We start from the raw sequence: 27,807 nt of genomic DNA on the forward strand, positions 1-27,807 counted from the left end.
CCTCGGCGGGGCCTCCGAGTGCGGTGGAAGTCCAGCTGGCCTGCTGCTGATAAGATGTACCTTTTGATTTGTTTTGTCTTTGATTGCCTTTTCTGTCACCTACAATGGCTGGCCGCCTGGAGACCTCCACATCGCCTGACTGACGGATCTATTTATCTATAGGCTGCTCCCCAGCTTCTCCTCCCCCTCGCTCCCCTCCTCCCCCAAACCACCACCTTGTACCACTGAAGTCCCAGTCTAATAGAAGCCGTGAAGGCTCATCCACCATAAAATACATCTGCCATCCTCCTTCTCTCCAAGATAAAAGCCTGTCAGTGTTACTTTCCAATTCCAGGCAGCTTGATTAATGGTGAAAAGCCACTGCAAGATCGACTTCTGGTTTTTACAAGCGCTGTCAGCCGGCCCAGGGTTATGCGAAACACACACTCATAGAAAACAAAACAAAATGAGAAAAGGTTGGGTGAGGAGGGAGGAGAGGGATGGGAAGGAGGGGGTGAGGGTAACCAAATCATATTAGGCTCAAGACTAAATAAAATAGGAACCTGGAGCCATCAAATCCCTGTCAGCCTGGTGCAGAAATATGCTCTGCAGCTCATTGTACCAAGGCAAATTATGGCAATAATAAATCATTGTTGAAGGAAGATTGTTGATAATTTTTTTTTTTTGGATGGTGGCATTCAATAGGGGCCCTGGGACACCTGCCACTGGGCTTGGAGTGAGAGCCAGAGCAGGTTATTAGCCTGTCACTCAGCTCTCCTCCCCTCACCCCACAGGGATCACAGGCAGCGGGGCTGGAATAAAAAAAACACTCTGGAAAGAGATTTTGAAACAAAACAACAACCAAATAAAATATATTCCTACAGGGGGAAAAAAAAAGCCATGAGGAAAAAAGTAAAAATAATTACAGCACTCTTTGCACTGCTTGCTTTTGAGAGAGGAATACTTCACAGTGGCCCAGCCTAGGAGTGCTTCAACTGCTCCTCTTCGTTTGTCCCTGAGAGGCAGCCACCTCTGGGGTGAGATGCTACTGTCCCATGGAGCAGAGCAGCACTGCACACTCTGGAAAAGTCTGGAAAAATAGGGAGCCCCAAAGCTAAAGTAGGAAACACTCATGAATCAAGAAGAGTGGGCTTGAAAATCAGGAACAGGGTTTCCTTGGGCTGAATCCTGCAACAAGCAATATCAGGATGCCTGAGGCTGAAAGCACCGCGATATTGGGTCCCAAGTGACCACAGCACCTCTCACAGCACAGAATCCTTACTGCTGTCCACTTCCAACAAGAATGAAGACTGCTTTCAGCTAAATCGCTCACTGCAGCATCTCTGCATCTGTGCCAAGTTTCCCATCCAAGCTGATGAATCCCAATATTTATTGGGAGATAAGGTACATCTGGATCAAGAGAGTGAGGTACAGACTACCTAATGAAATAAACCCATATCCCCACTTTCACCACACCAGCCTGGGCAGGGCTCAGCATCGCTCACCCCAAACTAGAAGGTCAAGCTAGTCAGCAGATACCATCTTATCAGTACCAGTGCAAGGAAAAATCTGGCAAGGTAAATGTAATTTCCCATGACCTCACACATAACTTCAGTTACACATAACTTAAGGAGTGTCCTGAAGACCAGCACATCATGTTTGGCCACATGGATCTACAAAGTTGTCAACCCAGTTCCCAGCACCAGGTACCACACTATTTGCCTATAATACTGGGCAGCACCTTTTGCCTGGCCACAGTACTTCAGTTTACTTCTGTTTCCTATTGAAAGATCACCCAGATGAACTTGTTTGAGTATCTTCTAAGTCCTTCAATTCATACCTGCAATCCCATCTCCCAGTATCTCACAGGATAACAGAAGCCAAACCTTTATTTTACATCTTGGCTGGATGATAGCTTTAAATGAATTAAGGAGGAATATCTCAACTCTGTTCATGATTGCACTGGCTGCATGTGTTTGTGCAAGTGGAGATTTGTACCACCAATTAACCCCCAACTTTCTTTAGCCTCTGGTAATGCCTCCACAAGAGACCACTACATTTGTGTGGTACAGGTGGATCTCTGATCCATTGAGCAGAGAGCCTGGTGTTTTGCTGCTGACAAGGAAAAACCCAAATAGAGGAGGCCTACAGTGGAGCAACACAGCTTACTGAACCATCTCACTTGAGATATGCAGCACTGAGGGGTTAAGGAGATGGCAGAAGGAACCGAAGGAAAGAGACTGACAAGCAAGGAACAGATTTTTGCAAAGGAAGATGAAAAGAAGGTAAGAGGTAGATAGAATGGAAGAGAAACTTCCCAGAACAGGAGGAGAAAGTGTGAGGAAGAAAGAAAATCTAGAGAATGGGGAAGAAAAAGGGAAAGGTGGAAATGTGCTAACAAAAGGCAAGAGAGAGCACAAGCAGAAAGGAGGAATAAACCTTCTGTCTAGTGGGTGCAATCCCAGAGAAAGCAAGAGAAGCAGAAGAGGGCCAGGGTGTTTGAAAGAAGGTTATGCATTACAAGAGAACAGAAAAGGGAAAGAGACAGAGGAAAGGCAAAAAGGCAAACCAGAGAAGGCAAAAGACCAGGGCCCCTGAGAGGATGCAGCAGGCTCCCTGGCAACGCTTTTCCCAGGAAGCTGATGCCAGTGAAAGAAAAGAAAGAACTGAAACAAAAGATTGTCGAGTTTAGAAGCAAACCCACCAAAACCCCAGACAGAGGCTTTAGTTCAAGTTATGAATTAGATCATGTATTCAGTTTGTATTAGAGAGACCTCCATGGCCACACACTTTCCAAATCAGCGTTCACAAGGGACCTCAAATCCTGCACCCCCTTTTATCGTATTGTTTGCTCAAACAGCTTTGTTCCCCTCAATTGTCTTACTAGCCAAAACCTGTCACAATTCACTCCCACCAAAGCCTGTCTGTGACACCTCATCTGCATGTCTGCAGCATCAGACCCACGTCATTTGGCTGCCAGACCGACAGGTAGCTGGGATACGGGGCTCTTGCTACGGGGAGGCAGGCTCGTTTCCCCAGCCAGGGTGCAGGAACTTGGGCACAATGTCGTCGTTGTCAGAGGGCTCCTTGATCTTCCCGACGCACACATCAGCGAGGAGAGCGCCTCGGCAAGAGCCGTCAGCGGGGCCCACGCCCGACCCCGCGCTGCGCAGATGTGAGAGATCACAAATGAGAGATGACAGAACAGAGCGGCGGAGCAGTGCCAGAGTGGAGACGGGAGGAAGGAGCCCGAAGGTTGGTGAGTGGCAGCAGGTAGGGCTACCACTGTGTGCGCTCATCCTGCGGAGGAAGCCATCGCAGCTCCCTTTGGATCAGGAGCACAAGATAGTTTTTCAATCTGGGTGAAGTTAATGACTTCCACACTTAACGGACTAGCCGACAAGATCAGCTTAAGTGGGCACATCCAAAGCCTACAAAGATCACAAGGAGGCAGAGGCTCCATTCCCACTCCAGTCCTGCCCGTAACCAGACATAGGCTGCAGCCAGCTCAGAGTTCTTCCCCGTGCCCAGGTTGGGAGCTCTGCCTTGGCATTGCCCCTAGGCCAGGTGACCCCTGCCTGCCCATACTCAGTGGGGACCACTCACACCCCACTTTTAAAAGCTTCCAGGATCCAGCACAGATGGATTTTCTGCACCACCAAACGCTGGCCTGTGTCCCTGGATCCAGCCAGATCACCCTCAAACTCATCTTCCCCAACAGCAGGACCAGGAATGGGGGGGTGCCAGAAACAGGGAAGACTCAAAAATACAAACAAAACCAACAATAAAAATAGGAAAACATGATCACATCCTTTCGGACACATTACATTTTAAAGTGATAATGTCACTCCTGCATTCCATTACTCAGAACAAACAAACCACAAACAAACAAACCAACAAAAGCTTTCTAGAAAATGAATAAGCATTTCAGTTTGAGTAAAGACTGCAGGTAACTATAATTCCCCTTTATTGCTGGCCAATTTTACTGTCAGTCCTTAATATTCCACTCTTAACTGCATTGTAATGAATCTTTATTGAAATCTCACATCCTTTTTCCTCCAGCTAGGTCTTTAAAACGGAAGTTTCTTGTGTCTCTGCATTATGATGTCTGGATTTAAGTTCTACTCCAGAGCCACAAGACACAACCTTCTTTTCTATACACATGGGGACACTATTGATGCTTTTTTATTTTCCATATCTTATTCCCTTCTATTTTAGAAATAAAATTATTCAATTTCTCTCTCCTTGCATGTGATGCAATTTAATTTCTGATGTGGCCTCTATTTTGAGTAGGACACAGTAAAAGAAATCAAAGCATTTAATTACCAGGACTATTTTCCTTATACTACATAATTGCACCAAACACCATTTTTCATCATTGGAAAGCAGGCAACATTTAGCTCAAGCAACAACTCTGGGAGATACTTCACTTTTCCTAAGACACTCAGGGGCTGTCTTCCAGAATTAAGATCCTCTCCACTCTTTAGCTGCTTTCTTTTTAGAAATAAATAAATAAATAAAAGTTCAGAACCTTTGTCCATGACAATTAGAATTTAACCAGGTTGGAAAAGACCTTTGAGATCATCATGTCCAACCTATCATCCAACACCATCTAATCAACTAAACCATGGCACCAAGCACCCCATCCAGTCTCTTCCTAAACACCTCCAGTGATGGTGACTCCACCACCTCCCTGGGCAACCCATTCCAATGGCCAATCTCTCTATGAAGAACTTCTTCCTAATATCCAGCCTACACTGCCCCGGCACAGCTTGAGACTGTGTCCTCTTGTTCTGGTTGCCTGGGAAAAGAGACCAACCCCCACCTGGCTACAACCTCCCTTCAGCTAGTTGTAGATGTCAGTCTCCTACACAGGGCTTGAACCCCACACGTGTTCAATCCTGGCAGACTGTTCCCTGCTAAATTGCACCAAGTTCACTGTTGGCTTTGAATTTGGCATTGAGCAAGTCTGCCGAGTCAGTCACGCGTCTGTCACACTCTATCCACACAGAGATTTACATCTTCATGTGGTGAGAAAGGATCTGCAAATGTGGACTCACTGCTATCACATCTTCCTCCCTCCCAGCAAGTACAACTCACGCCAGCCTGATGTAGCACAGCAGCTTTGCAGTGCCACTGCAACCCCAAACTCATGATCTGGTTACACAGACAGAGATGGATAGCAAGAACCTCCTGATCAATGGACCTTTTGTCCAGCCCTTTATCACAAACAATAGGAGCTGCAACAATCCAAAATATATGTAGGTAAATACTGGGAACTAAGAGGCTAACTGCTGCCATGGAGTTCAAAGACAAGGGAGCCCAAGACCACGAGAACACCTTCCCTGTGTTCCGAGCTGTGACTGTGAAGACTCCCAGCCCTGCTTCAGCCTGTCCCTTCTTTTGTTATCCTCAATGCTCTTTGAGTCCGAGAGCTGCATGTAGTTTTCCAGACCACTGACCGCAGGAGTGATGCACTCAAGCTCGGTATTAATGTAAAGAACCAGAGCAGCAGCTTTATTGAATGGCTCCAGCCCCTCTGGACATCTGTATTGTACAACTTGGATACAAGTGATAGGCACCTAAGATTAGAGAGAGTGATAACTGTATACTCCTAAAGGGGCCTGTCCTTCTGGATAGATTTTTTCAGAGGATGAATTCGCTGTGTCCAGTCCATAAGGCAAGATCTTTCCAGGAGTATATACACAGATCATCACTTGTTTTCAGAAGCATCAGTCACCCTCCCTCATCCAGAACCAGAACCCCACCCAACCCAGGCTGGGACAGGAGATAAGCAGTCATTGAACAGCTGTTGAAGACCCAAAGAACCTCTGTGTAGGGGGAAGTGAGAAAATCAGAAATGTGCATCCAGGAATTGTTTTACATGGAGCCAAGTACACTTGCTGCTGTCACAAGATGAAAACAAATCGTGGGAAGCTCATCTTGTGCTTTAAAAGGTGATGCTGGACAAGCTCACAAAGCTCCTGTGCCCCATCTGACTTGGAAGTTAACAGCATCAGGCTCTTGTGGCTTCCAGCAGACATCTATGTGAGCACAAAGCTCTGACACACAGTGAAGAAAGGCCATCTTTCACCTCTGCTGCCCAATTCTCTGGGCATTCATCCTGCTCTTGAAACCCCTCAGGTCTTCCTACCACTTACAGAGGTATTTGGCAAGAAAAATATCAGGCTCCTGCCAGAGCATTTACAAGAGAAAGGCAGAGACACCCTGTCACGTCTGCACTTTATTGGTGCAGTAATAGCTCTGCTGGATAATGGAGGAAAGCAGAGTCTTTCCAGATGACAGAAGTACCCTCTGGGAGGGCTCTGGGCTGGGGGATGTCAACTTGGAGTGACCTGCATGTGCAGAGAAGTACCAGCCTCATGGGTGAATATCAGTGGGCAGGAAGAGAATTTCTTGAGGTCTTTAAATTTAAACATGCTTGTGATGGGCTCTTACAGACTCACAGCTACAATATCCACATAGTGTGGTTTGCTGCATGCTCTAGCTTTGCCTCTCAGGGATGTACTTAGCACAGGCAGTTTTGATCTGATTTGGTCTTCTCAATGCATTTATGAGACAGATTACACAGCAAACCCCCAGGCCAGCAGCATGCTATCCACCATTCAAAGCAGCAGGTAGCTTAAGGAGTGTTATTAGTGACAGAAACACTGAATGGAGGGAGGCGAGAAATCCACTGAAGTGATTCATTATAGACTGCACTGCTCTTCTGTGAATGTCTTTCCCAGTGAAAATGCTTCAGAGTATTTAATGAATCCAAATAGGTGAAAGATGAAACCTAACAGGTAGCTGGAGGGAGGTAACCAATACCCAACCACAAGGTAACAGAGTGACTGCAACAGGGACAGAATGTGTCTTTGCTTGCACTTCTCCCATGCCAGTCCCCCACAACAGCATCTCGCTGTTACTGCAGCAACACCAGACAAGTTCCTTCTCCAGCTATCAGGAAACAGTGGATGCAGGTGGAAATTCTCAGGGGCAAACAGACATCCAGCAAGATACTGAAAGTCCATCTGTGCCTGTCATCCAGAGCCACCCTGCTCTCCTCAACTAGGCAGGAGCCAGAACATAGCCAAACCCCTCAGGAACTGAGACACACCCATCAGTGCCCTGCATGCAAACGAGTGGCTTTCCCTTCTTACTTTCCCTCCACTTCAGTCTCACGTTTTAATGCAGGAGGATGCTAGCTATACCTCAGGTCACATCAAGGATGTCCTGGTAAACTAAACCACAGGAGCAGGTTCAGTTCTGTCCTATTTAATCCATCCTCCCTCTTCTACTGCCCCATTGTGAGGGACACAGAATGCTTCTCAGTGTATTGTCCTTTGCTGCAGCACACTGTCAGGGGGAAACACGAGGTGTGGACAGTCTAAGACTGCTTCCACAGAGAGACTAAAGCTCAGACCTGCTTCATGCAGGAACCTCCTACCAAACCCACTTGTGGAACACAAGAAAGTAGGATGAAGGCTTTTACTCAGGTCTTTCAAGTTGTGGGCTGGAGCCCAGGATAGTGATCCTTTCACCCAATTTCTAGAGGGTGCTTCCACTTCCTTTTACTCATACAAAGCTCTCTGAGCTGCAGCAATGTAACAGCCTCCAGACAATTTCATTATTTCTTCAACACCACCTTCTAGAGCCCTGTTAGCATCAATCTGTCACCTCTGATTAAGGGACACGATCCAGATTTTTGTTGATCTTTATAGCAATTCTTTTTAGCAACCAAAACCTTACAGAAATGGTTCTGCCTTCTCTTACAGTGAACCTAAGTGTTAAACTTGATGAATTGCAGGCACTCGGAGCTCTGACCGTCACTTAATGGATGATGCATAAAAGAAATACTCGCTGGAGAAACAGAGACACTCCACAAGGAATAACATCACCACTTTGATCTCTCAGCAATTCTGCAAGAACAAAAGAAAACACGACCACGCTGGCACGTGGATCACTTGCTTCTCTGACCCTCTTTTTCCTACAGGCATGATCTCACTGCTGACACACTGATTGCGGGATTAAGGACAGAATGAAGTGCACTCCTTCCTCAATTAGCTGCTCAGAGTTAGGTTTTAAAGATACTTACTTTATATGCATACACATGTACAATTTGGATCTGCATTTCAGTTTCTACAGTTAACATTTCTTCCTGGTGCAGCAGGAGTGGAAGAGGTGAATACAGAGATGGCACGATACAAACACTCTCTTAGTGTCAAGGCTCTTGCAATCAACAGCTGTACAACTGGGGACAAGTCCTGTCCTTTATTACAGCATTTAGTGGGGGGGGTTTTTGTTTGTTTGTTCACTTGGTTTTGGTTGTTTTGTTTTTCAATAAAAATCAGAATGCACAATCTCTCTCATGCTGTAATTTCAGTCAGTACCCACCCAAATGGGTGCTCTCATGTGAAACAAGCAGCTCCTGCAATATAACACTTCATGAAAGTAGAAACTCTTCTGGTATACTTGCTCTACAGCTAGGGCTCTTCTCTTTCTACACATGAGATACCCCTGTCACCACTTCAGTTTAAAGGTGCATACAAGCTTCCAGCTATCCACTACAAGAAGCAGTGGATACAAGTGTTTAAAGCTAAACAGAAATGACAGCAATGCACTCCAACTGCAGAACGTTGTGTAGACTTGCTTCCACTAGCTCAGACTGCTTAAGAAATGGGAGACAGCTCTTTACTACCTACCTGAAGAAGTGAAACTCCCACTCTATAAGTCTCTTGTCCTTTCAAGAGTTAGACAAAGCAAAGCAGGGCCAGGTTAAAAAATGCTCTCCTTAAAGATCACCAGTTCAAGTTCCATGATCCAGCATCCGAGATTAATTCCTTTTCTAAGCACTTTTAACAAGTGCAATTCCCTACCTTACAAGTTTCTACATCTGCAGAATAGGAAGGAAACTTTGTAGAATGAAAAGGGAACACCAGGTCAGGCTGAGACATCAAGGTTAAACAAAGCATCAGTTTGTATGGCACACAGTTTTTCTAGGCTTCTTCTTACTGGAGAGATCTAGTAGGTAGCTATCTCTTAGCAGTGTTAATCACCATCCCCATCAGCACAATGCACTCACAATTTGTTGGCAGCAGTCATCAAAATCCTGGAACTCAAGAGCATTCTTAGATCTATTCATCTGAAGATTAGGCAGGTCACACCACCATATCCTGGCTTCACAAGGACAAATCTCCTTACTGCCTTGGCTCCTGCATTACTTCTTCCTCCACTTCCTCCATGGAGCTATGGCTTCTCTCCACACGCCCACAAGTTACTCTTTGCAGCTGAGCTCTGCAACCCCAAATCATTGTCTGAATGACTACACTTGTGGTCATGGTGAGCCCTTGCCCTGGATGCATTAGGTGTAGCTCTGCAGCTGTTGGGAACCCAGCAGCAACAACAATTCCTTGCATTACCGAAAAACAAAAGCCATTTAAACTAAAATAAAATTCACATCTTACACCATGAAGTTAGTTATACAAAATGTTCTGCTTCCTGCTCCTTTATGCCTAGAGCTGCCTGTTTCTTTTATAAAGCTAAGCACCACAGGTAAACGGAAGAGACACATCAGAGCTACAAGAACATCAAATGGCTAAAGACAGGCTGCAGATTGGAGCAGATAACACTCAGCTCCAATTTCAGATAGCTAACATTCCCCCCTCCCCAGAGCTCACACGATTTTTGGAACCATCCATTCTAATTTTCATACATAAGAAAGGGAATCTGGGGGGGTTGTGTATCAGGTAGCCCAATTTTCTGCAAAGCAAAATAAAAATGGCCTAACCAGCTTTCCAAAAAATGTATATCCTAACTGTTCTGGGTTATTTTCCAACCTTCTCTTTTAGGGCTCTCAGGCATTCATGTTGCTGGAAAATTGACTGGCCCAGCCTTCTTGTTCTCCAACAAGAGATATCTCAGAGCAGGTATTCCATCTCTGACCTTGACAGCCCACTTGGTGATGACAAAGTATATCATGTCTGTGTTCATTCAGTCTCTAGCCCCCCTGTTACAACTGTCAAAGGAGGTGCCAGTTGCCAGGGTACTTCCTTTCTGCCAAGCACTGCCAGCTTGGCTACTGTCACTTTAGCAGTAGCCAGATGATTGCTAGAACCTGGCCCACAGAAGAGTTTCAATGTTAGCAGATCCACCCAGTAGCATATTATAAACCAGCAGCTTAAAGTCTAGCTAACCAATTAAGGTCACCAGCTTAGAATACTGATTTTGGTTTAAAATGCTTCTTTACCTTATTGCTGTCTACGACTACCTGAAGGGAGGTTGTAGCCAGGAGGGGGTTGGTCTCTTCTCCCAGGCAACCAGCAGCAGAACAAGAGGACACAGGCTCAAGCTGTGCCAGGAGAAGTTTAGGCTGGAGGTGAGGAGAAAGTTCTTCACAGAGAGTCATTACCCATTGGAATGTGCTGCCCAGGGAGGTGGTGGAGTCACCGTCCCTGGAGGTGTTCAAGAGGGGATGGGACGGGGCACTTGAGGTCTGTGGTGACAGGTTGGATTTGATCTTTGAGGTCTCTTCCAACCTTGGCGATTCTGGGATTCTTTGTCTTCTTTCCAATCCCACAGCCTGCCTCAGTCTAGGCTTAGATTGTGTGGCAATATTCCGCAGTCCAGATGACCATAACAGTAACTGCTCCCTGACACCAAGCATGCTTGAAAAAGATTTCTACCATCACAATATCACAAACTCTCCAAGAAGAGATTATAATTTCAGTTTAAAACAAACCCAATCCTTGCCCTGATTCAAGGAAGTAGAAATTAATACCGGTGATCCTTGCTCCCAACTTTTTCCGCTGCACGACCCGCACCAGCGCGGCAGGGAAGGCAGCAGCCGCACGGGCGCTTGGAGCAGCTTTAAAGAGCACTTCAGCCGCCCGCAGCGGAGCCTCGCATCGCGGTGTAACATTGCCACCAGGCGGGCGAGTGCTCCACTCGGAGCGCCAGCGCGGGTCCTGCGGGGAGGTTCGGCGGAGCGCGGCTGCCAGAGCCGCCCCCCCTGCACAAGCGGCCATTGTTTGAACACCTGCACGGCTCCCCGCGCCGCTGGGAGCCTGCCAGCAGCGCCGCTCGCCGCTGGCCGCGGTTCAAACCCTGACCTTTTCAGTCAGGAAGCTGGGGAAGGCAGGGGGTTCGTGTCAGAAAGTTGGCAGAGGGAGCAGCAGGAGAAAGGGATGCAGCAGGCCGTTGAGCCGCATACCGTGCAAAACAGAGCTTCCGAAATGTCACTGGGCTCTCTCCCCTGCACTTTTCCCTTCTACGACGGTGAGAGCACACTGCGGCTATCGCATGCCTGGAAGGCCATGTGCTGTCTTGTGGGACAGACTCAATGCACGTTCAGCGCGCAGCAGTGCGCTGGGAAGCGTTTCAGCAGCGAGGGCTGATTGCGGACCTGTCAATTGTGTCACGCCACGCTGGGAGGCAAACAGCTTCCAAAACCCTGCCCCAAGCTCCTCAAGGCTGTGATAAAACTGAAGGCCGCCTAACGCTTGTTATTCCTTGCTCCAAGAGGGAACAATTAGGAAAAGCTGTTACTAGGGCACTCAGCCTCCCCTCTGCCAAAAGCTGGCTGAGAAATCCATTTCACAAGCTGACAGCCTGTTTACAGTGCAGGGAGAGGGCTAGCCCCAGAAGAAATCAAGGGAGCACAGTCATGAAACATTTCACAGAGTAAAGCAACAACCTTTGTAATTGCAGCCAATAGGAATTTAAAAAACAAAACCCCAAACTGGGGGGGGGGGGGGTGGGGGGAAGTACCTTTGTTCGGCATCTCAAAATTCTGTGGGATAGGCCCGAGGAGTAAGTGAACTAGAATTAACCAGATGATTGTTAAGGTTCCCTGAGTAATGTTAACAGGTACAAAAATCCAGCACTTCAGTGCTATGGTACAAGTTTTCATGTGGAGAAAAAGTGATGTAAAGAATTTTGCACTTAAAACACTACCAACAGAAAGGAGATTTTGGATGGTGCCTCGGTGTTGGAATTTCACCTAGTTGCCTTGTAGGTAACTTATCACAACGTCAGTGCTTTACTTCAGTTAATTCTGGGATTAGATGTAGGATGATAGCAACCAGAGTTACTAATGCAAGTTTCCCAGGGAGAAATATAAGAGCAAGGCAGAAGCTGAGCTAGGGTGGTAATATATAGTCAAAATCTTGGAAGTTCTTGCATGCAGTACTCTCTCTCTCAATCTCCTTTTAAGTACTAGTTTATTTCTATGTAGGATAAATTTTTCCTTGGGTGAAGTTTAAAGACTCAGGGGACAAAACAATATTGGGAAGATCATAGGCTTGAGTGGTTTTTTTTCAGTTAGGAACCTGTCACCACTATCCTGCTGGAAGAGGGGCAGCACTTCAGAGGGAAATACAATCTTTATTAAACTGTTGCACCATTACCTCGCTCTCCCACTACTGACTTGTGCAGCACCTTTGGATTTGCAACTCTTCCAGCTTCTAAACAGCTGTTTTGAAAGGGATTGCTTTCAGTTGGTTTCTTCTCCCTGGGCAGCCAGCACTAGAACAAGAGGACACAGTCTCGAGCTGCACCAGGGGAGGTTTGGGCTGGATGTTAGTAAGAAGTTCTTCATAGAGAGATTGGCCATTGGAATGGGCTGCCCAGGGAGGTAAGTGGTGGAGTCACCATCACTGGAGGTGTTTAGGAGGAGACTTGATAGGGTGCTTGGTGCCATGGTTTAGTTGATTAGATAGTGTTGGATGATAGGTTGGACTCAATGATCTCAAAGGTCTTTTCCAACCTGGTTTATTCTATTCTATACCATGATGCTACAAGTGTTAGGATAGCAGCAACACTCAAAGCACCAAAACCCAGGCATTAGCTCCAAAGATGTTCTTTATTTCATTATAAAGCAGATTGTTTAGGCATTACTTCTTTTTGTGAACATCCACTGTAGGATCAGCAGGTCCTGCTTCGAGGACATAGCTGCTTGAAAATAGACAAAGATTTCACCACTAGACAACAAAAATACAGATGCACAGAACAAGTGCTGCTTAGACATGGAAGAGCCACCAGTCTAAGCTGCACCCAGTCCAAGGAGATGATATGACCAGAAATACAAGTACAGCTCCAGCCCAGCCAGAGCTGCGTGCCCAACAGTGGAGTCCTTTTCGTTTCAAAACAGAGTTTGTGTTGGAATTCCCAGATAAACAACAGTAATAAAAAATCCCCAAGGCAGAACCACCATACCATGCTACTTCCCCCTCCTCTGAAAGTCACTTTTGAACTCTCTTATTTCCCACCAAAACTGCGCTGTGGCACACTAGTACTTTATGACAGACAGAAAAACTATCAAATGTAGTGTGAAGTAATAGCAAAGGGCTTGTCAGAGAGCATTTCACAGAGACTTTAGCCCAACAGCTTAGTTCCTTTTCCAATAGTCAGCCTGGCCCCAGGAGTTTCACTTCCATTGACAGGTACATCTCATTCCAAATTTGCAGATTTCCCAGGCGTTTGGTATTTGAGCTCAGTGCATTAACAAGGGCTTCTGGGTGTCATCTGTTCTCTTAGGGTATGTAATAGAGTCCCACCACTCCAAGCAGAAACAGTAACTCTCACACTGTCAGCCCAACACACAGAAGTGCACAGAGGGCTTGATAATGCAAGTGTGGGGAAACACTCCAACATTCTTACTCCTCATCTGGGTTTCCACTTTGTCCAATACTGACTGAGGAAAAGCGTATTTACAAGACTCACACACAAGTATTTGCATTTGGTCCCAGGCACCTGAGCAGTTCTGACAATCTACATTAAAACTGGAAAACTAAGGTGTAATCTGTCCCATTAAAGCCTTTTACTGTAACTTTGTCCAGTTTGAAGATCACACCTTCAAACAAGAGTCCCACTACCTTCAAAGAAGTACTTTTCTATGCACCATTCGAGTCAATTAAATTCTAGGATGGAAAAGTCTTTTACATAAGCAACTAGGAGTGATCTGACAGGGGTCTCATATTCTAGATGTGTAGAAACAGAGAAGTAACACAGACTCTTTTCACACTCCTTTGTGGTAATGAGACCCAAAATTCAGTAGATATGAGTAATCTGGTAACATCCCAGTTGCTACAAGAGCAGAATTTATTATCAGTGAAACTTTGCAAAGAGCACAAGGCAGACCTGCATCTAAGCAGCCGTAACACCCATTTCTTCTCAGCTAGCATCAGAACCAGAAATACTACTGCTAATGACAAGGAAAGTTAATTAGAAGGTTTTATAGAGCTGCCTGGATGACCAAGTTTCAAAGTTGCAACATTTAGGCACAGACTCTGGCAGAATCTCGACTGACCTGAGTTTTCTGCTTATGAAGGAGGAGTGGTGGGAAAGAACACACTCCTGTCAGGCAGAAACTTGACAACAGTCTCAAGCCAATATTCAACATCTGACAAGGTCTAGCATAGTCATTACAAGACAAAACATTTGGAATCTAAGACATCAGCTAGGAAAAAGAAACAACTGCCTGCCAAATCTGCCATACTGGAGAACACCCCAAACACAAACCTGAGCACATTCAACACTGTTTGTGCTTACAACCATAGTTATGGAACGTGAGCATTAGAGGGAGAGATCTTTTTTTCTTCTCACCACTACTGCAAAGGAGCTGCAAAACCAAGTTAAATGAAAAAGAAAACCAAACAAACAAAAAAAAAAACACAAACCACAATAATAATCCCTTCCAAACATTCCTTTATGAAACAATGACTAAAAGCTCTAAAGGCTTCAGGTACACTACATTTGAAACGGGCTCCAAGAGTCACTGAACTCAATCCAATTCAAGCAACCTAACACACAATTAAAAAAAGGTTCTTAAAAAAATCCTTTTCTTGTTTTTTTTTGCACCATTTTTTTAACTCTTTTATAAAATGCAAACAAGTATGCTAGAAAAAGTCTGAACATAAGGGAATGTGTCCTGGAAATATTATTAAAATACGTGTTCGAATACAATGAGATTATCAAGTTTATGTGACTTCTTTTCACCTGATTGGCTAGGTTTTGAGAATGTTCCTCCCCTCTTATTTTGGGGTCCATGAGAAGCCTAAGGTTTAGAAAAGAAGAGCTCCCATACTGCCAACTTCACTCTGTTCCTTTACAAAAATTTCAAAGTACTGATAAATGATAGTGACGGCCAGCAGGATGCCAGTTCCGGACCCAATCGCCCCAAGAAAGTCTGCCAGCACAGAGAGAGCACCAATACAGAGACCACCAAATGCAGCAGCTGTAGGGATGTACCTGCAAGACATGAAATAAGAACAGGCAATGTGTCATTAGAGTTTGCTAAGGATACTAAGAAACATAGAGTTAATAGTGTGTGTATACGAAGTTCTATACAGAGAGAGTGATTGCCCACTGGAATGGGCTGCCCAGGGAGGTGGTGGAGTCGTCGTCATTGGAGGTGTTCAGGAGACTTGATGGGGTACCTCCAATGATGGTGACTCCACCACCTCCCCAGGCAGCCCATTCCAATGGGCAATCACTCTTTCTGTATAGAACTTCTTCCTAATATCCAACCTGAACCTCCCCTGGCACAGCCTGAGACTGTGTCCTCTTGTTCTGGTACTGGCTGCCTGGGAGAAGAGACCATCATCCGCCTGTCTACAACCTCCCTTCAGGTAGTGGTAGAGAGTGATAAGGTCACCCCTGAGTCTCCTCTTCTCCAGGCTGAGCAACCCCAGCTCCCTCAGTCTTTCCTCATAGGGCTTGTGTTCCAAACCCCTCACCAACTTGTTGCCCTTCTCTGGACTCGTTCCAGCAAGTCAACATCCTTCCTAAACTGAGGGGCCCAGAACTGGACACAGGACTCGAGGTGTGGCCTAACCAGTGCCTAACCAGGTATTCAGGAGGAGACTTGACGGGGTGCTTGGTGCCATGGTTTAGCTGTTTAGGTGGGTTGGATGCAATGATCTTGAAGGTCTCTTCCAACCTGGTCTATTCTATTCTATTCTATATATATGGAAAGCATCTAAATCAGCAGCAGTTTTTTTTCCCCTAGAAAACCAATCTCACAGAACAGCAAGAACACTACAGAGATCATCTGACCAGGTGATTAAGAAAAAGGGAATGACATGAATGGAAAAAAGTCAATGGCACAATACTCTTTTCATGGGTCTACAATCCAAGATAAGGAATGTGCAATAGTGCCAGTAGGCTGTGTACAGTAAGGAAGTTTAGGCTCGAGGTGAGGAGAAAGCTCTTCACTGAGAGAGTTGTTAGCTATTGGAATGGGCTGCCCAGGGAGGTGGTGGAGTCACCATCCCTGGAGGTGTTCAGGAGGGGACTGGATGTGGCACTTGGTGCCATGGTTTAGTCATGAGGTCTGTGGTGACAGGTTGGACTTTGTTTTGACAGGTTTGGATCTTTGAGGTCTCTTCCAACCTTGGTGACTCTGTGATATAAAAAGCTTAACCTGACTGCAGGCAAAAAATACTAAGTTAAGAAGTTATTACAGTCTATCCTGCAATTGAGCACAAAGAAGCAGCTTATGGCTCCTGGCTTTTCAACTCATCTGCAGATGACTGAAATCTAAAGTTACAACAACATCTCTGTAACACAAAAGAGATTTAGAAAACCTGGAGATTTAGAAAACCTATGCTGAGATTTCATAGTATCATAGTATCAGTCAGGGTTGGAAGGGACCATAAGGATCATCTAGATCCAACCTCCCTGCCATGGGCAGGGACACCCCACCCTAGATCAGGCTGGCCAGAGCCTCATCCAGCCTGGCCTTAAACACCTCCAGGGACGGGGCCTCAACCACCTCCCTGGACAACCCATTCCAGGGTTTCACCACTCTCATGGTGAAGAACCTCCTCCTCACATCTAGCTTGTATCTCCCCACCTCCAGCTTCATTCCATTCCCCCTAGTCCTATCACTACCTGAGATCCTGAGAAGTCCTTCCCCAGCCTTCCTGTAGGCCCCCTTCAGATACTGGAAGGCCACAATTAGGTCACCTCGGAGCCTTCTCTTCTCCAGACTGAACAGCCCCAACTCCTTCAGTCTGTCCTCATAGGAGAGGTGCTCCAGCCCTCTGATCATCCTTGTGGCCCTTCTCTGGACACGTTCCAGCACCTCCACATCCCTCTTGTAATAGGGGCTCCAGAACTGGACACAGTACTCCAGGTGGGGTCTCACCAGGGCTGAGTAGAGGGGGAGGATCACCTCCCTCGACCTGCTAGCCACACTTCTCCTGATGCAGCCCAGGATCTGATTGGCTTTGCGGGCTGCAAGTGCACATTGAGAGCTCACGTTGAGCTTTTTGTCCACCAGCACCCCCAAGTCTCTCTCCTCAGGGCTACTTTCCAGCCAGTCACTGCCCAGCCTGGATTTGTGCCTGGGATTGCCTCGACCCAGATGCAGGACCCTGCGCTTGCTCTTATTGAACTTCATGAGGTTGGCTTGTGCCCACCTCTCCAGCCTGTCAAGGTCCCTCTGGATGGCCTCCCTTCCCTCCAGCCTGTCTGCTGCACCACACAGCTTGGTGTCATCAGCAAACTTGCTGAGGGTGCACTCAATGCCACTGTCCATGTCCCCCACAAAGATGTTGAACAAGACAGGTCCCAGGACTGATCCCTGAGGGACTCCGCTTGTCACTGGCCTCCACTGGGACATGGAGCCATTGACAGCCACTCTTTGGGTGCGGCCATCAAGCCAGAGATTTACTTGATTTAGAAGCAAGGTCTGTGTGAAAACAGCATTAAAGGCAGTAACACATTAAAAATCATAGTGAAAAAAACACTTGTGTGTTACTCTGCAGTAGTCAAGTACCCTCAAATGGTCACTGTTAGCTATCCTATAAAAAGGATAGAAGAGAACAGAAAAATACAAGCTCCAGAATTGAAGTGCATGGTCTAATTGTAAGACAAGACTACACTGTGCTGTACACATCTCCCATTAATGAGACAATATTCCATCTCACACATGCTAACACTGAAGCTGAGGTATTTGTGTTCTAGGAAAATGGAAGTCAAAGCAAAACTTACCATGTGCTGCCCCATAACACTTTGTACTAATAGTCTGTGAAACCTGTAGCTCACCTGTTTAGCTCATGTACCATTGAAGTTTCTCTGTGGCCTCGCATTACCATTTGTTGTTCTTTCAACTGTTTGGCAACCTGCATTGAAGCAAGGAAAGGAGCAACTCAGTTGAGCATCATTTGACTAGGCCACAGCACTCAGTACTATGGGAAACCAGAAGCAAGACATTTCAGACAATGGTGGTGGGTTTGGAGTGGGTTTGTATTGCTTTGTTGTGTTTTGGTTTTTCATTATCCATCTGAGTTTTAAACAGCCAGCATTCTAACTTCAGATAGAGTGCAGTCACAGGTGCTTTCCCACACTATCAGTTACACAAAGCTTTTTGGATAATTCTGGTCCCACTGAGAAAAGGAAACTCTGGAAATGGGTAGCTACTCATACATAACCCTATTCCTGCTCTGCCGTTTAACCTTCTCCTGGTTAGAGTTTAGTAGACCTTAGCAAAACTATCCTACAAAGCATCCATTCCAGCTTCCCACATTCAGTTGAGCTAACTATTTGGGCCATACTAGAAACTGTATGACTTAGAAAGAATCCCTTCTTGGAACGTTCTCCTTACACTGCATTTTTGCAATTGTACAGGGTTAGAGCAGAGCCCTGCAAACATTTCACTAACATCTCAGGGGAACCAAAACTCTAGCAGGGGAACTTCTGAAGGTGCTTGTTACTGAATCCCTGTGTACTTAAGAAAAAGACACTTTGAGATGATTAAGTTACCAGTTTCCCACTATATAATGAACACTTCAAAAATGATTTATCAATTTTTACTTCTTGACATTGTTTACATGACCTTAACATGATTTTATTCAGTATTATGGAATTATATTAAAGTGCTAAAAGCTATTGGTTTATTGAAACAAAACCCTGGCTATACATGGCTGTGAGCGAGTCCTTGAATGCCTGACAACAAGCAGCAAGATCCAAGTCCAAAACAAGAGTGCTACAGTAACTGTGTAATTGTCACACATTTGTTAAAGAATGCATTAAACTGTTCCATATGGCTGCCAAATTCTATTTCCTACCCAAAACCACACAATACAAACATGCCACTATGACAACTATTTTCCATCTTGTTTTCCAATTCCAATTTCAGAAGGGTATAGCTGCTGAATATCAAATATCCTTTAGCAAGTGGAGATTCTGAGAAGTTAGGCTCAGGTATATTAATGCACTGCACTATATTCTCTGCTATCAGTGCTCCCAAGATAAAAATACCCCCTGGTTAATCGTATCAAAGAGACATTAAGAAGGCTCTGTGTCAGGCATGAGTAGTCAAGCTTTAACTACAGCTTAAGTGACAACTGCTTTACACATGGTGTATCTGCCATTTGGCACTGGAAGAGTTTCTACCTTTCTTTGGCACTTTGCCTGTCCCCACACTCATGTTACACATCAATGTTCAAAGTTTCCTGATGCCAATGAAAGAAATTACTTGAGCTTTGTTGCTGCAGTTTTAGAAGAAGCAGTAAACAGGGGGAAAAAATGATCCCCACTCTGCCCTCATCTTCCCCACTTACAAAGAAAGACACACTCACTGTTTATACAAGCAACAAATACTGCCCACAAGATAACCAGCGTAACAGCTACCTCAGAAGAAAGCCAGTCTTACTCTTGCACCAGCCCATTTGTTTTCATCCTGTGAGCCTACATAATTTATCATTTTAAACTTACATCTTTGGCAGAGGAGCCAGAGACTTCAATCCATGTCTTAGAGAAGAAAGCACAGGAGCCCAACATAAACACGATATAAACAACTGCATGTACAGGGTCTTCCAGCACTGAAGAAAAGGACTCTGGAGGTGACAGGTAATAACAAAGTCCACCAACTGGGTAAGCACGAGCAGGGCCCCCAGATGATGTGTCCTAGAAGAAGGAAGCAAGAAGTCACCAGCTTTTTCATTCTCTCAGCCATTAGGCTAAGCCTGGGTTTTCATCACAAGCAGTTTATTTAAAGTGCAAATGTAATACAAAAAGGAACAGCAAAAAACCCAGCCCAAGGGAAAAGGTAAACAGAGACCTAACATCTACAGTCACCACAGCAGGTCTCATACTCTACTATTAATTAAACAAATTATATTTAGGCGTTTCAGTGTATGTGACCACCTGTACAAGTGTGCCTTAATGCTTAGAAACCATCTCTTCAACCATGCATTTTAATGATGCTCTCACAAAGCCGTATGCAAAGTTAGAAGGAATACTCACAGACCAAGTGCCCAGCAGGCTAACCAGCAAGTTGCCACTGAAGCGAGCAGAAAGCATCTGGGAGATCACGTAGAGGTTAGAGACCAGGGCAGACTGAAGAATGATGGGAATGTTGGAAGTGTAAAACAGCTTGATAGGGTAGGTGTTGTACTGGCCACGGTAGCGAGCAGACTTGATGGGAAGATCCACTCTGAAGCCCTGGAAAGGTTTGCACAAGAAAATCTCCCATTATATCTGGACACAAATCCATATTGCAAGTCATAAATTGCAAGTGCAAAGCCTTGACAGCAACAAAATAACCTGTTATCATTCTGTGCAAGTACACATACTTTATCCAGAGGGCTACTAATGCAAACACCTCTGCAAAGGGCCTGGAAACCCTCAAGGTCATCTGAACACGCATATACATAAGGTGGTATGAAAGACACAGACATCAGAAGAAATGTAGAATTTCAGAAAGACTGAACATAGTGTCCAGGAAAAGAATTATTACATGTTTCTATATTCTTCAGCAGTTTGTTGCAAACAAACAGTAAGACACAGACACGCTTAGAAACTCAAAGAGAACTACCAAGTATTTTCCAGCAAACAGCAATAGCTTTGAGGTTAGGCAGTGTTGCATACACACATTCATCTGGGGGATTTTGTTTGGGTTTTCTGTGTTGTGATTTGTTTGGTTGGCTTGGTTTTGTGATTTTTTTTTTCCCCCTTTTGTGTGTGTGTTGTTTGTTTGTTTCCCCCAGAGACTTAAAGTAAGCCTCAAGTCTTCTGTGTGGCTACATTAAATGTGGAAACTGATGAAGAGAAGCAAGTTCTAAAGGAACACCCGGATGTTCAGGTGCAAAAGTGAGTCTTCTGATGACACTAGAAAGTCAAAATATAGTTTCCTGGAGAAGGAAGAGGATTACAGATCTAATTCTTTCTACAGATCTACTTCCTTTTTTCCCCACTGACCTGGAAATAAATTACAATAGCAAAGACGAAGATGGTGGCAATCAGATTCATAAGGTTGGGGAGATTCTGACGGTAAAAGGCCTCCCGAAGAGCTCTGACTTTGTCTGTACGAGTAGCCAGAAGATGGAACAGAGCAATGATGGCTCCCTCAAATTCCATGCCTTGAAACAGAAAAGGAAAGTTAGGTGAGCTGCAATTGTCTCCAAACTTCAGTGCTTTCTCCCATTAGGCAGGATTCAGAATGGGATTTCTCCAAATCCTTTGCATCTTGAGCATGCTCTCAGATTTGTACCACTGTCACCTTTCACGCAGATATGTTGCAATACTTGCTTTAAATTCCCCTGCAGTGGCCTAGAATCATGATCCAGCATTATTTGTGTAAAAGCAAATGGGATAACCTTACTTGAATTATCTATTAGCACTAAACAAGATCACCTCCTGACAGGTTTGAAGAAAGGTCTCTGAGGTAAAGAGTAAGAAATGCAAGAAGAAAGAAACAGATGGTATTTGCCAGTAAGTTTGGCAGTAATGTTAATACAGTATCAGTCTACCTCTATCAAGTTTTTAATCATGGTACCATAAGAAATTCAAGTTCAGGAAGCATCTTGAGAGAGAGTACAAAATTAAGAAGAAATGTCCTTGCATGTGCACCTTACATAGGAGCTGCACTGACAAGATTCACTACATGGCATATTACCTCGTCCTGTGTTCACTGTGGTGGGGCTGAATGCTTTCCACACAATAGTCTCACAGATATTGGTAGCAATGAAGAGAGAGATGCCCGAACCAAGACCATATCCTTTCTGTAAGAGCTCATCCAAGAGCAGAACTATCAATCCAGCAACAAAAAGCTGCAGTAAAAAAACCCAAACACATACAGCATTAGTCCTGTCTTTTTAGTGTTTGTTAAAAAAATAATTAGTACTAAAAGTTACAGAAGGACTGTGCATACATGAGGAGGAAAGCACACTTGGATCTCTCTGTTTCTGCAGGTAGGGCAGGCAGTGCCTCAGGCTCATTTTTGTAACTTAAAGAAGGAGTGTAAGCAGAGGATGAGAAATTACCTGAATTGTAATAAGCAAGCAGATCCCAGCACCCATCTCAGATGGGTCTCCATACATTCCAGTCATTACATAGACAATAGACTGTCCAATGGTAATGATCATTCCAAACACTGTAGAATAGAAAACAAAAAAGCATGCATTTGTTCTGGAGATTTATGTCACTGGGCAATTAGAGAAATAGAAAGTTGGGAAGGAATACATAAGCCACAAGATGTTTAAATTCAAGGGCAAGTTAAGTTTCCTGCCTACAATCTGGTACTGAACACACAAATACAGACATTTCAGAAATGAATACACTCAGAAGCAAGCAGGTTTGGTTACCCACAACTGCTATAGATATTGGAAATGCTAAGAGTGTTAAAATATTACCTTAGCAATCTATGATTCTTTTCTCCAGTAAACAGACCAGCAGGTAGTGTGGAACAGCGTCAAATAGCTCAAGAATACCCTGAGCACAGAGAGGTCATATTGCTGAGAAAAGAACCATGCTTAAAGCTTCAGGGTAGAAACAACTCCAACAAACACCTTCATCAACTTTTTTAGTTTAACAGTGACTACCACAGTTCAAAGGCTGTGCCCCCACAACCTACATAATGCTCAGTTGATCGAGTGAGATTACAGCAGTAATTACAACCACACAGCTACCTTTCCTCTTCAGACCTTTCCAAAGCTTAACAACAAGTCAGCCAGCAGTCAGTAAGACTGAATCAGGAATACATGACAGAAACCCATCTATCTGGCTCCAGCACTTACCACATGCTAAATTCACACTTCCTATTGTTAGGGTACTACATTCTAAGCCATCAGCCTTTAGCGTCAGCTGCTACTCACATTTCTGTGCGCCATTGAAGAGAGCTCTGTCCTTTGGGGTGTCACCAACTTCAATGATCTTAGCACCTGCCAAGAGCTGCATGATGAGCCCAGAAGTGACAATAGGTGAAATACCCAGCTCCATCAATGTACCTGTCAGGCACAGGAAGAACAATGAAAGCAAACAATGTGGCATGCCATACCCAAGCACCTTTGAAGTGCAAAGGTTTTTTCAACCCTTCATGACTAGGAATATATGAAACTCAAAATCTCCATAAATGTAAAAGGCTGCAATGATAAGGGAAGCTTGTTAAAAGCCAGTCTGATAAGTACTGCAGCACTCCTCAGTACTACAAAAACTATGTTCACTGAAAAATATGTTGCTGTCAGGAACAGATTTGCTTTTCATGAAACAAGGTAGAAATTTGCTTCTGCCTCTGACAATCAGTCACTTCATCATTTGCAATTTTAAACAAGAAAAATCTGTGGTGGGTTGAAATTTCCCCCCACCCCCCAACGTTAACTTTGCCAGATTAACTCAGTTGGAAGCAAATGAAAGATCTATTTACAGGCAAAACTACCATCTACAATGGAATGCAATGAATATGTACAAAATATACAGTAATTACAATATTTACAGATAGTTACAATTAACAAACAACACAAGAACCCCCCTGGTCTGAGACTAGAGAGGCTGTCTCTGCCCCCCAACACCTTTCCAAAAGGGAGAAAGGAGCAGAGAAAAAGTAACTGTTAGACTTAACCAAAACAATGCAGCCAAGGTCAAGCAGAAGCCCAAGGTCAAGCAGAAGCAGATTAGTATCCCTTCAGAGCAACAAAGCAAGCAGAGAAGGGATGAGAAGCAGCAGCCCCCAGAATGTTTTGGTACAAGCAGCCTTATGATAGACATCTCTCCAATGAAATTGCTTAGAATACCTCTGTTTTCTTTTTCACACCCAATAGTGAATTATTCACATTTTTCTGCTTTTCTGCTCAAAATCTGTGAAAAAGTTTTAAAGGCATAGCCTAAAACTACCACAAAACCCAAGCATTTCTCAGGAGCACACCAAGCTGCATGAATGTTTTTATAAGCATCTCATTATGATATACACTGACACACAGCCCCAGTGATATGCATCTCTCACAGATATAGCAAAATGAATTCAGCAAACTGTCACCACTTCTAATTCAGACCTGCACTGAAAAGCCTCTACAAGAAACTGGAATTTATACAAGCTATCATGAATTTTAGTATTCTGCAAGACAGACTCAAAGGCGTCACACAGAAAAAGCAAAATACATGTGTAATAGGGTCTGAAATACATGCAGAAGATTGCAACAGCAGTGATGTGGGTAATTAAGAACTGTCTCTTCCCTAACTCTTTTCCCCCTAAAATGCTCCTTGACTTTTTGTACATGGCACTGATTGTGCACAGCCAGCCATAAAGTCATTTTGTCCACAAAGCTGTGCCCTTCCCAACACCACACTGGTTTATGATTTTACATAACATCCAAACAGACTTCCCTCTCTACTTAGTTTTTGTCTTCATTAAATGCAATGCAAGAATGAGTTAAAAAAAATGTTTTGATTCAAGCTAAAAATGCCCTCCTGAAAGACTGACTGTACCTCTATTTGATGCCAAAATCACTCTCATCCAGTAGAAAGGATCTGCTGAGTCTGATGACATGATACCAAACAAGGGAATCTGCATTTCCAACCAATAAAGAAAAATAGTATTAAATCAGAGATACCAAAACATCCTTTAAACGTTTCTGTTGCTACTTAAAAACAAGAGATAGAAACATACCTGGCAGCATACTAAGAAGATGAAGAGTGTGATAGCTGTCCATAGTACCTTCTCCTTAAACTGAATCTAAAGGAAGAACAAAAACCAAACTAAACAACCAAAGATGATAGAGCTGTCAAGATAACAAGAGATAGTCAAACAGGCAAATTGTCATAGTAGCTAAAGCACACTTGATGTTCTTGTGAAGGGACAAAGTACAGGGCATCCTAAAGAAAGTAACTTGCTCATCCCTTTCATACTATGGAAGATCACAAGGCTTTATTGAAACTTTAACTCAATTGCCAATGGAAGGCATTCTAGTACTTCCACAGAGATTAATCTTAAGATTTTCATATGAAAGTGCTTCTGGTGAGAAAAAGGCAAACATAATACAGAGAAGCTTATCTTAGAAATAACCTTAGAGTAGAAGCAAAGATTGATGAAGTGCTATTTTAAACTACTCTAGTTTACAGTCTGACATGTACTGCTTTCAACATCACACCACTCACGGCTATGGCACAGCCATATCTGCACAGTTGCATTTACCTGCAAATATATTCTTGGGCAACCACATACAAGCCTAGGAAGAAAACTGTATGAACTCACCTTCCGCTCTGGCTTTTGGATTTCAGGCAAGATAACACAGAAGGGCTTGATTACTTCAAGAAATTTTACTGTATGGACAATAGTTAAAAGACAAAATTAACACAGAGATACAAAGGACACTGGATAAAGCTCAAGTAAAATTGCAGTTGAACATATGTTTTTTCCTATCAAAAGTCCCAATTAAGGACAATGGTTTGTTGTGTGGGTTTTAAGTTCACTTTTTATCTGTTCTAAACATAGATTTAGCTAGCACTGGAAACAGAGAAATTAAAAAGAAGTTGGTGTTTTCCTGTTAACAGTGCAAAAACCCCCACCCTTGCCATGGCTTTGCAGGAGTTCACTGAACTTCTATTTCATAGTAGCTTCTTCTCCTCTAGTCTAACATCTGAGAAAGAAAATAAGCAAGACAGTTTTAAATCAGGGGTTACTTTGGGCCATGCAACTTCAGAATTACTACATACTGTTCAGAAGCAACAATTCACTTAGCATACAGAACTTCTCACACACTCTCCTCCTAGTCAGGGAGATTAGTTAGGGAGATATATCCTTAGATTAGAATCTCAGTCTTTTTATACTATACAGACGACGAGAGTATCTGCACACTCACAAGTTCTGTCAGCAGAGTGATCTGATTTTGAAGGGAGTTAATGCTAAACTGAAGATAAATGCAAGACTGCCCATATGTTTTGGATTGATTTGAACAAAGACGTGTACTATGCAAAAGAACTGATCCTACTGGTGGCTTTTCACGTCTTTGCAGAATGCTGCGACTTCAGTGGCAATTCTGTAACACTTTAAGACCAGCCCAAAAGAATTATTTACTTAATTGTCTGAAGTTATACAGGATTGTGGTTTTAAAGCAAATCGTTATTCTCTTCTACGTCCACAACAATATACCAACTAAGAGGCTTTCCACCAGACTGAAGACTTCCAGTCACTCAGATTACTCCTGTCCTGCAGATCACTGTTTATAGCTCAACCTGTCAGTGGAGCTGAAAGCGTTGTGACCAGTCTCCAAACTTGAATCCCTGTCTCTAACCGCGTCGGTACCACAGCAGGCACACTGGACCTCGGCTGGCGGGACTCGACAGCGCCCGCCAGGCAAGCGGCCCGGTAACTGGGCATCACAGAGCAAGCTCCCTTCCCCGGGAAGATCGCCATAACCAGGAAATAGATCTTTCATCGAGAAAGCGAAAACAAATCACTCACTCCATAGGGAGCCTCTAAATCACAGGAAGGGACACCCACGCGGGGCTGGCCACGGACGGAGTGCCGCGGGCCCAGAGGCCTCAGGGCGGGTAAGAGCAGAGCGGCGGCCCCTAAGGGGGCACGGGCCGCCGAGCCGCCCGCGAGGAGGGCCCGTCCTAAGGTGCCCGTGAAAGGAGAGCCCGGGGCTCTCACGCACCCCGCAGAAACCCCCACTACCCTGCCTTCCCGCTCCTGCCGCCGCCCAGCCGAATCGCCCCTGTACTCACTGCCCATGGCGGCCGCCGGACGGGAGCGAGGAGCGAGCAGCGGCGGCAAGTGCCTCAGAGGGACACGTCAGGGATTGAGCCCGGCCGCCTCCTTCCGCTTCCTGCCACGCGCCGCGCTCGCCACACGCCGCTCCCACTGCGCAGGCGCAGGCGCCCGCTCCGGCCCCCGCAACCACCGCCCTCCGCCGCAGCGACGGCGAAACGCCTACAACTCCCGTCATTCACCGCTGGCAAAGTGACCCGCACCTTCCACGGAGAGCCCCTGATCCTTATTGGCTTCCCGGCGGTCTTTGCAGCCAGTCAGATGACGCGGTGACACGCAGCTTGCTGGTAATTGTAGTCGTAAACCCCCAGCTGCCATCTTAATGAGGTTAGGGGGGGCCACCGGAGCAGGGCCCGTGGGGAGCCGCAGAGGTCATAGCTTAATCTGCAAAACGCCTGTTTTAGCCACCAAACCCCGAAACACTGACTTAAGTGATTTTTACCGAGGAATACATAAGGAAACAAATTTTTCTGCTGTCGTGTTTTTACGGTGCAATGTTGTAGCCCTCTGCAGTAAGTGGACCCCCCACGCACAAAACAAACGGTGCTGGCGTTCAGTCACTGCCCCCCCAGGCTGGGTCTAAAACACTCAGGTTGAGATGGACTTCTAATAAACTATGAAATACTGGGAAAATAAAAATGAAGCAAACCCGTGAAACCTTGTGCTGTGTGTCAAAGAGCAATGGTACATCATTGTGTCACTACCACCCCTGTCACTGTATCACCCAGGGGCACCAGCAAGTGAAGCATGCTCGCGTTGACTTATTGCTGCAGGTGCGTCTTTCTGAGAGTCACATAACATCCTCTGTTCTTTCCAGGCCTCTGTAGAAGGAGTTA

General features: G+C 44.9%; 1 protein-coding gene across 1 annotated transcript; it reads right to left on the bottom strand.

Annotated features, from left to right (window-relative positions):
- Positions 1-12,822: 12,822 nt before the first annotated feature.
- On the bottom strand, positions 12,823-27,037 carry SEC61A1 (SEC61 translocon subunit alpha 1). Its single transcript, XM_068163783.1, has 12 exons — positions 26,929-27,037; positions 25,454-25,521; positions 24,869-24,934; positions 24,688-24,766; positions 23,082-23,213; positions 22,251-22,360; positions 21,884-22,037; positions 21,187-21,347; positions 20,233-20,430; positions 19,702-19,893; positions 18,031-18,107; positions 12,823-15,228 (listed from the first exon to the last, which is right to left on the bottom strand). Exons 1-12 carry the CDS (start codon positions 26,933-26,935, stop codon positions 15,042-15,044), a joined length of 1,431 nt encoding a protein of 476 aa, XP_068019884.1. The 5' UTR covers positions 26,936-27,037; the 3' UTR covers positions 12,823-15,041.
- Positions 27,038-27,807: the final 770 nt, after the last annotated feature.

The sequence above is a fragment of the Melanerpes formicivorus genome, unplaced genomic scaffold (assembly GCF_026170545.1).
Source record: "Melanerpes formicivorus ecotype bairdi unplaced genomic scaffold, bMelFor1.0.p_v2 SCAF_74, whole genome shotgun sequence".
Taxonomy (NCBI): Eukaryota; Metazoa; Chordata; class Aves; order Piciformes; family Picidae; genus Melanerpes; species Melanerpes formicivorus.

Coding starts and splice junctions, on each gene's coding strand:
- SEC61A1 (XM_068163783.1), bottom strand. Junction 24,767..24,868: donor TCTTCTTAGTATGCTGCCAG/GTATGTTTCTAT, acceptor TTGGAAATGCAG/ATTCCCTTGTTTGGTATCAT. Junction 22,038..22,250: donor GCTTGCTTATTACAATTCAG/GTAATTTCTCAT, acceptor TTTTTACTGCAG/CTTTTTGTTGCTGGATTGAT.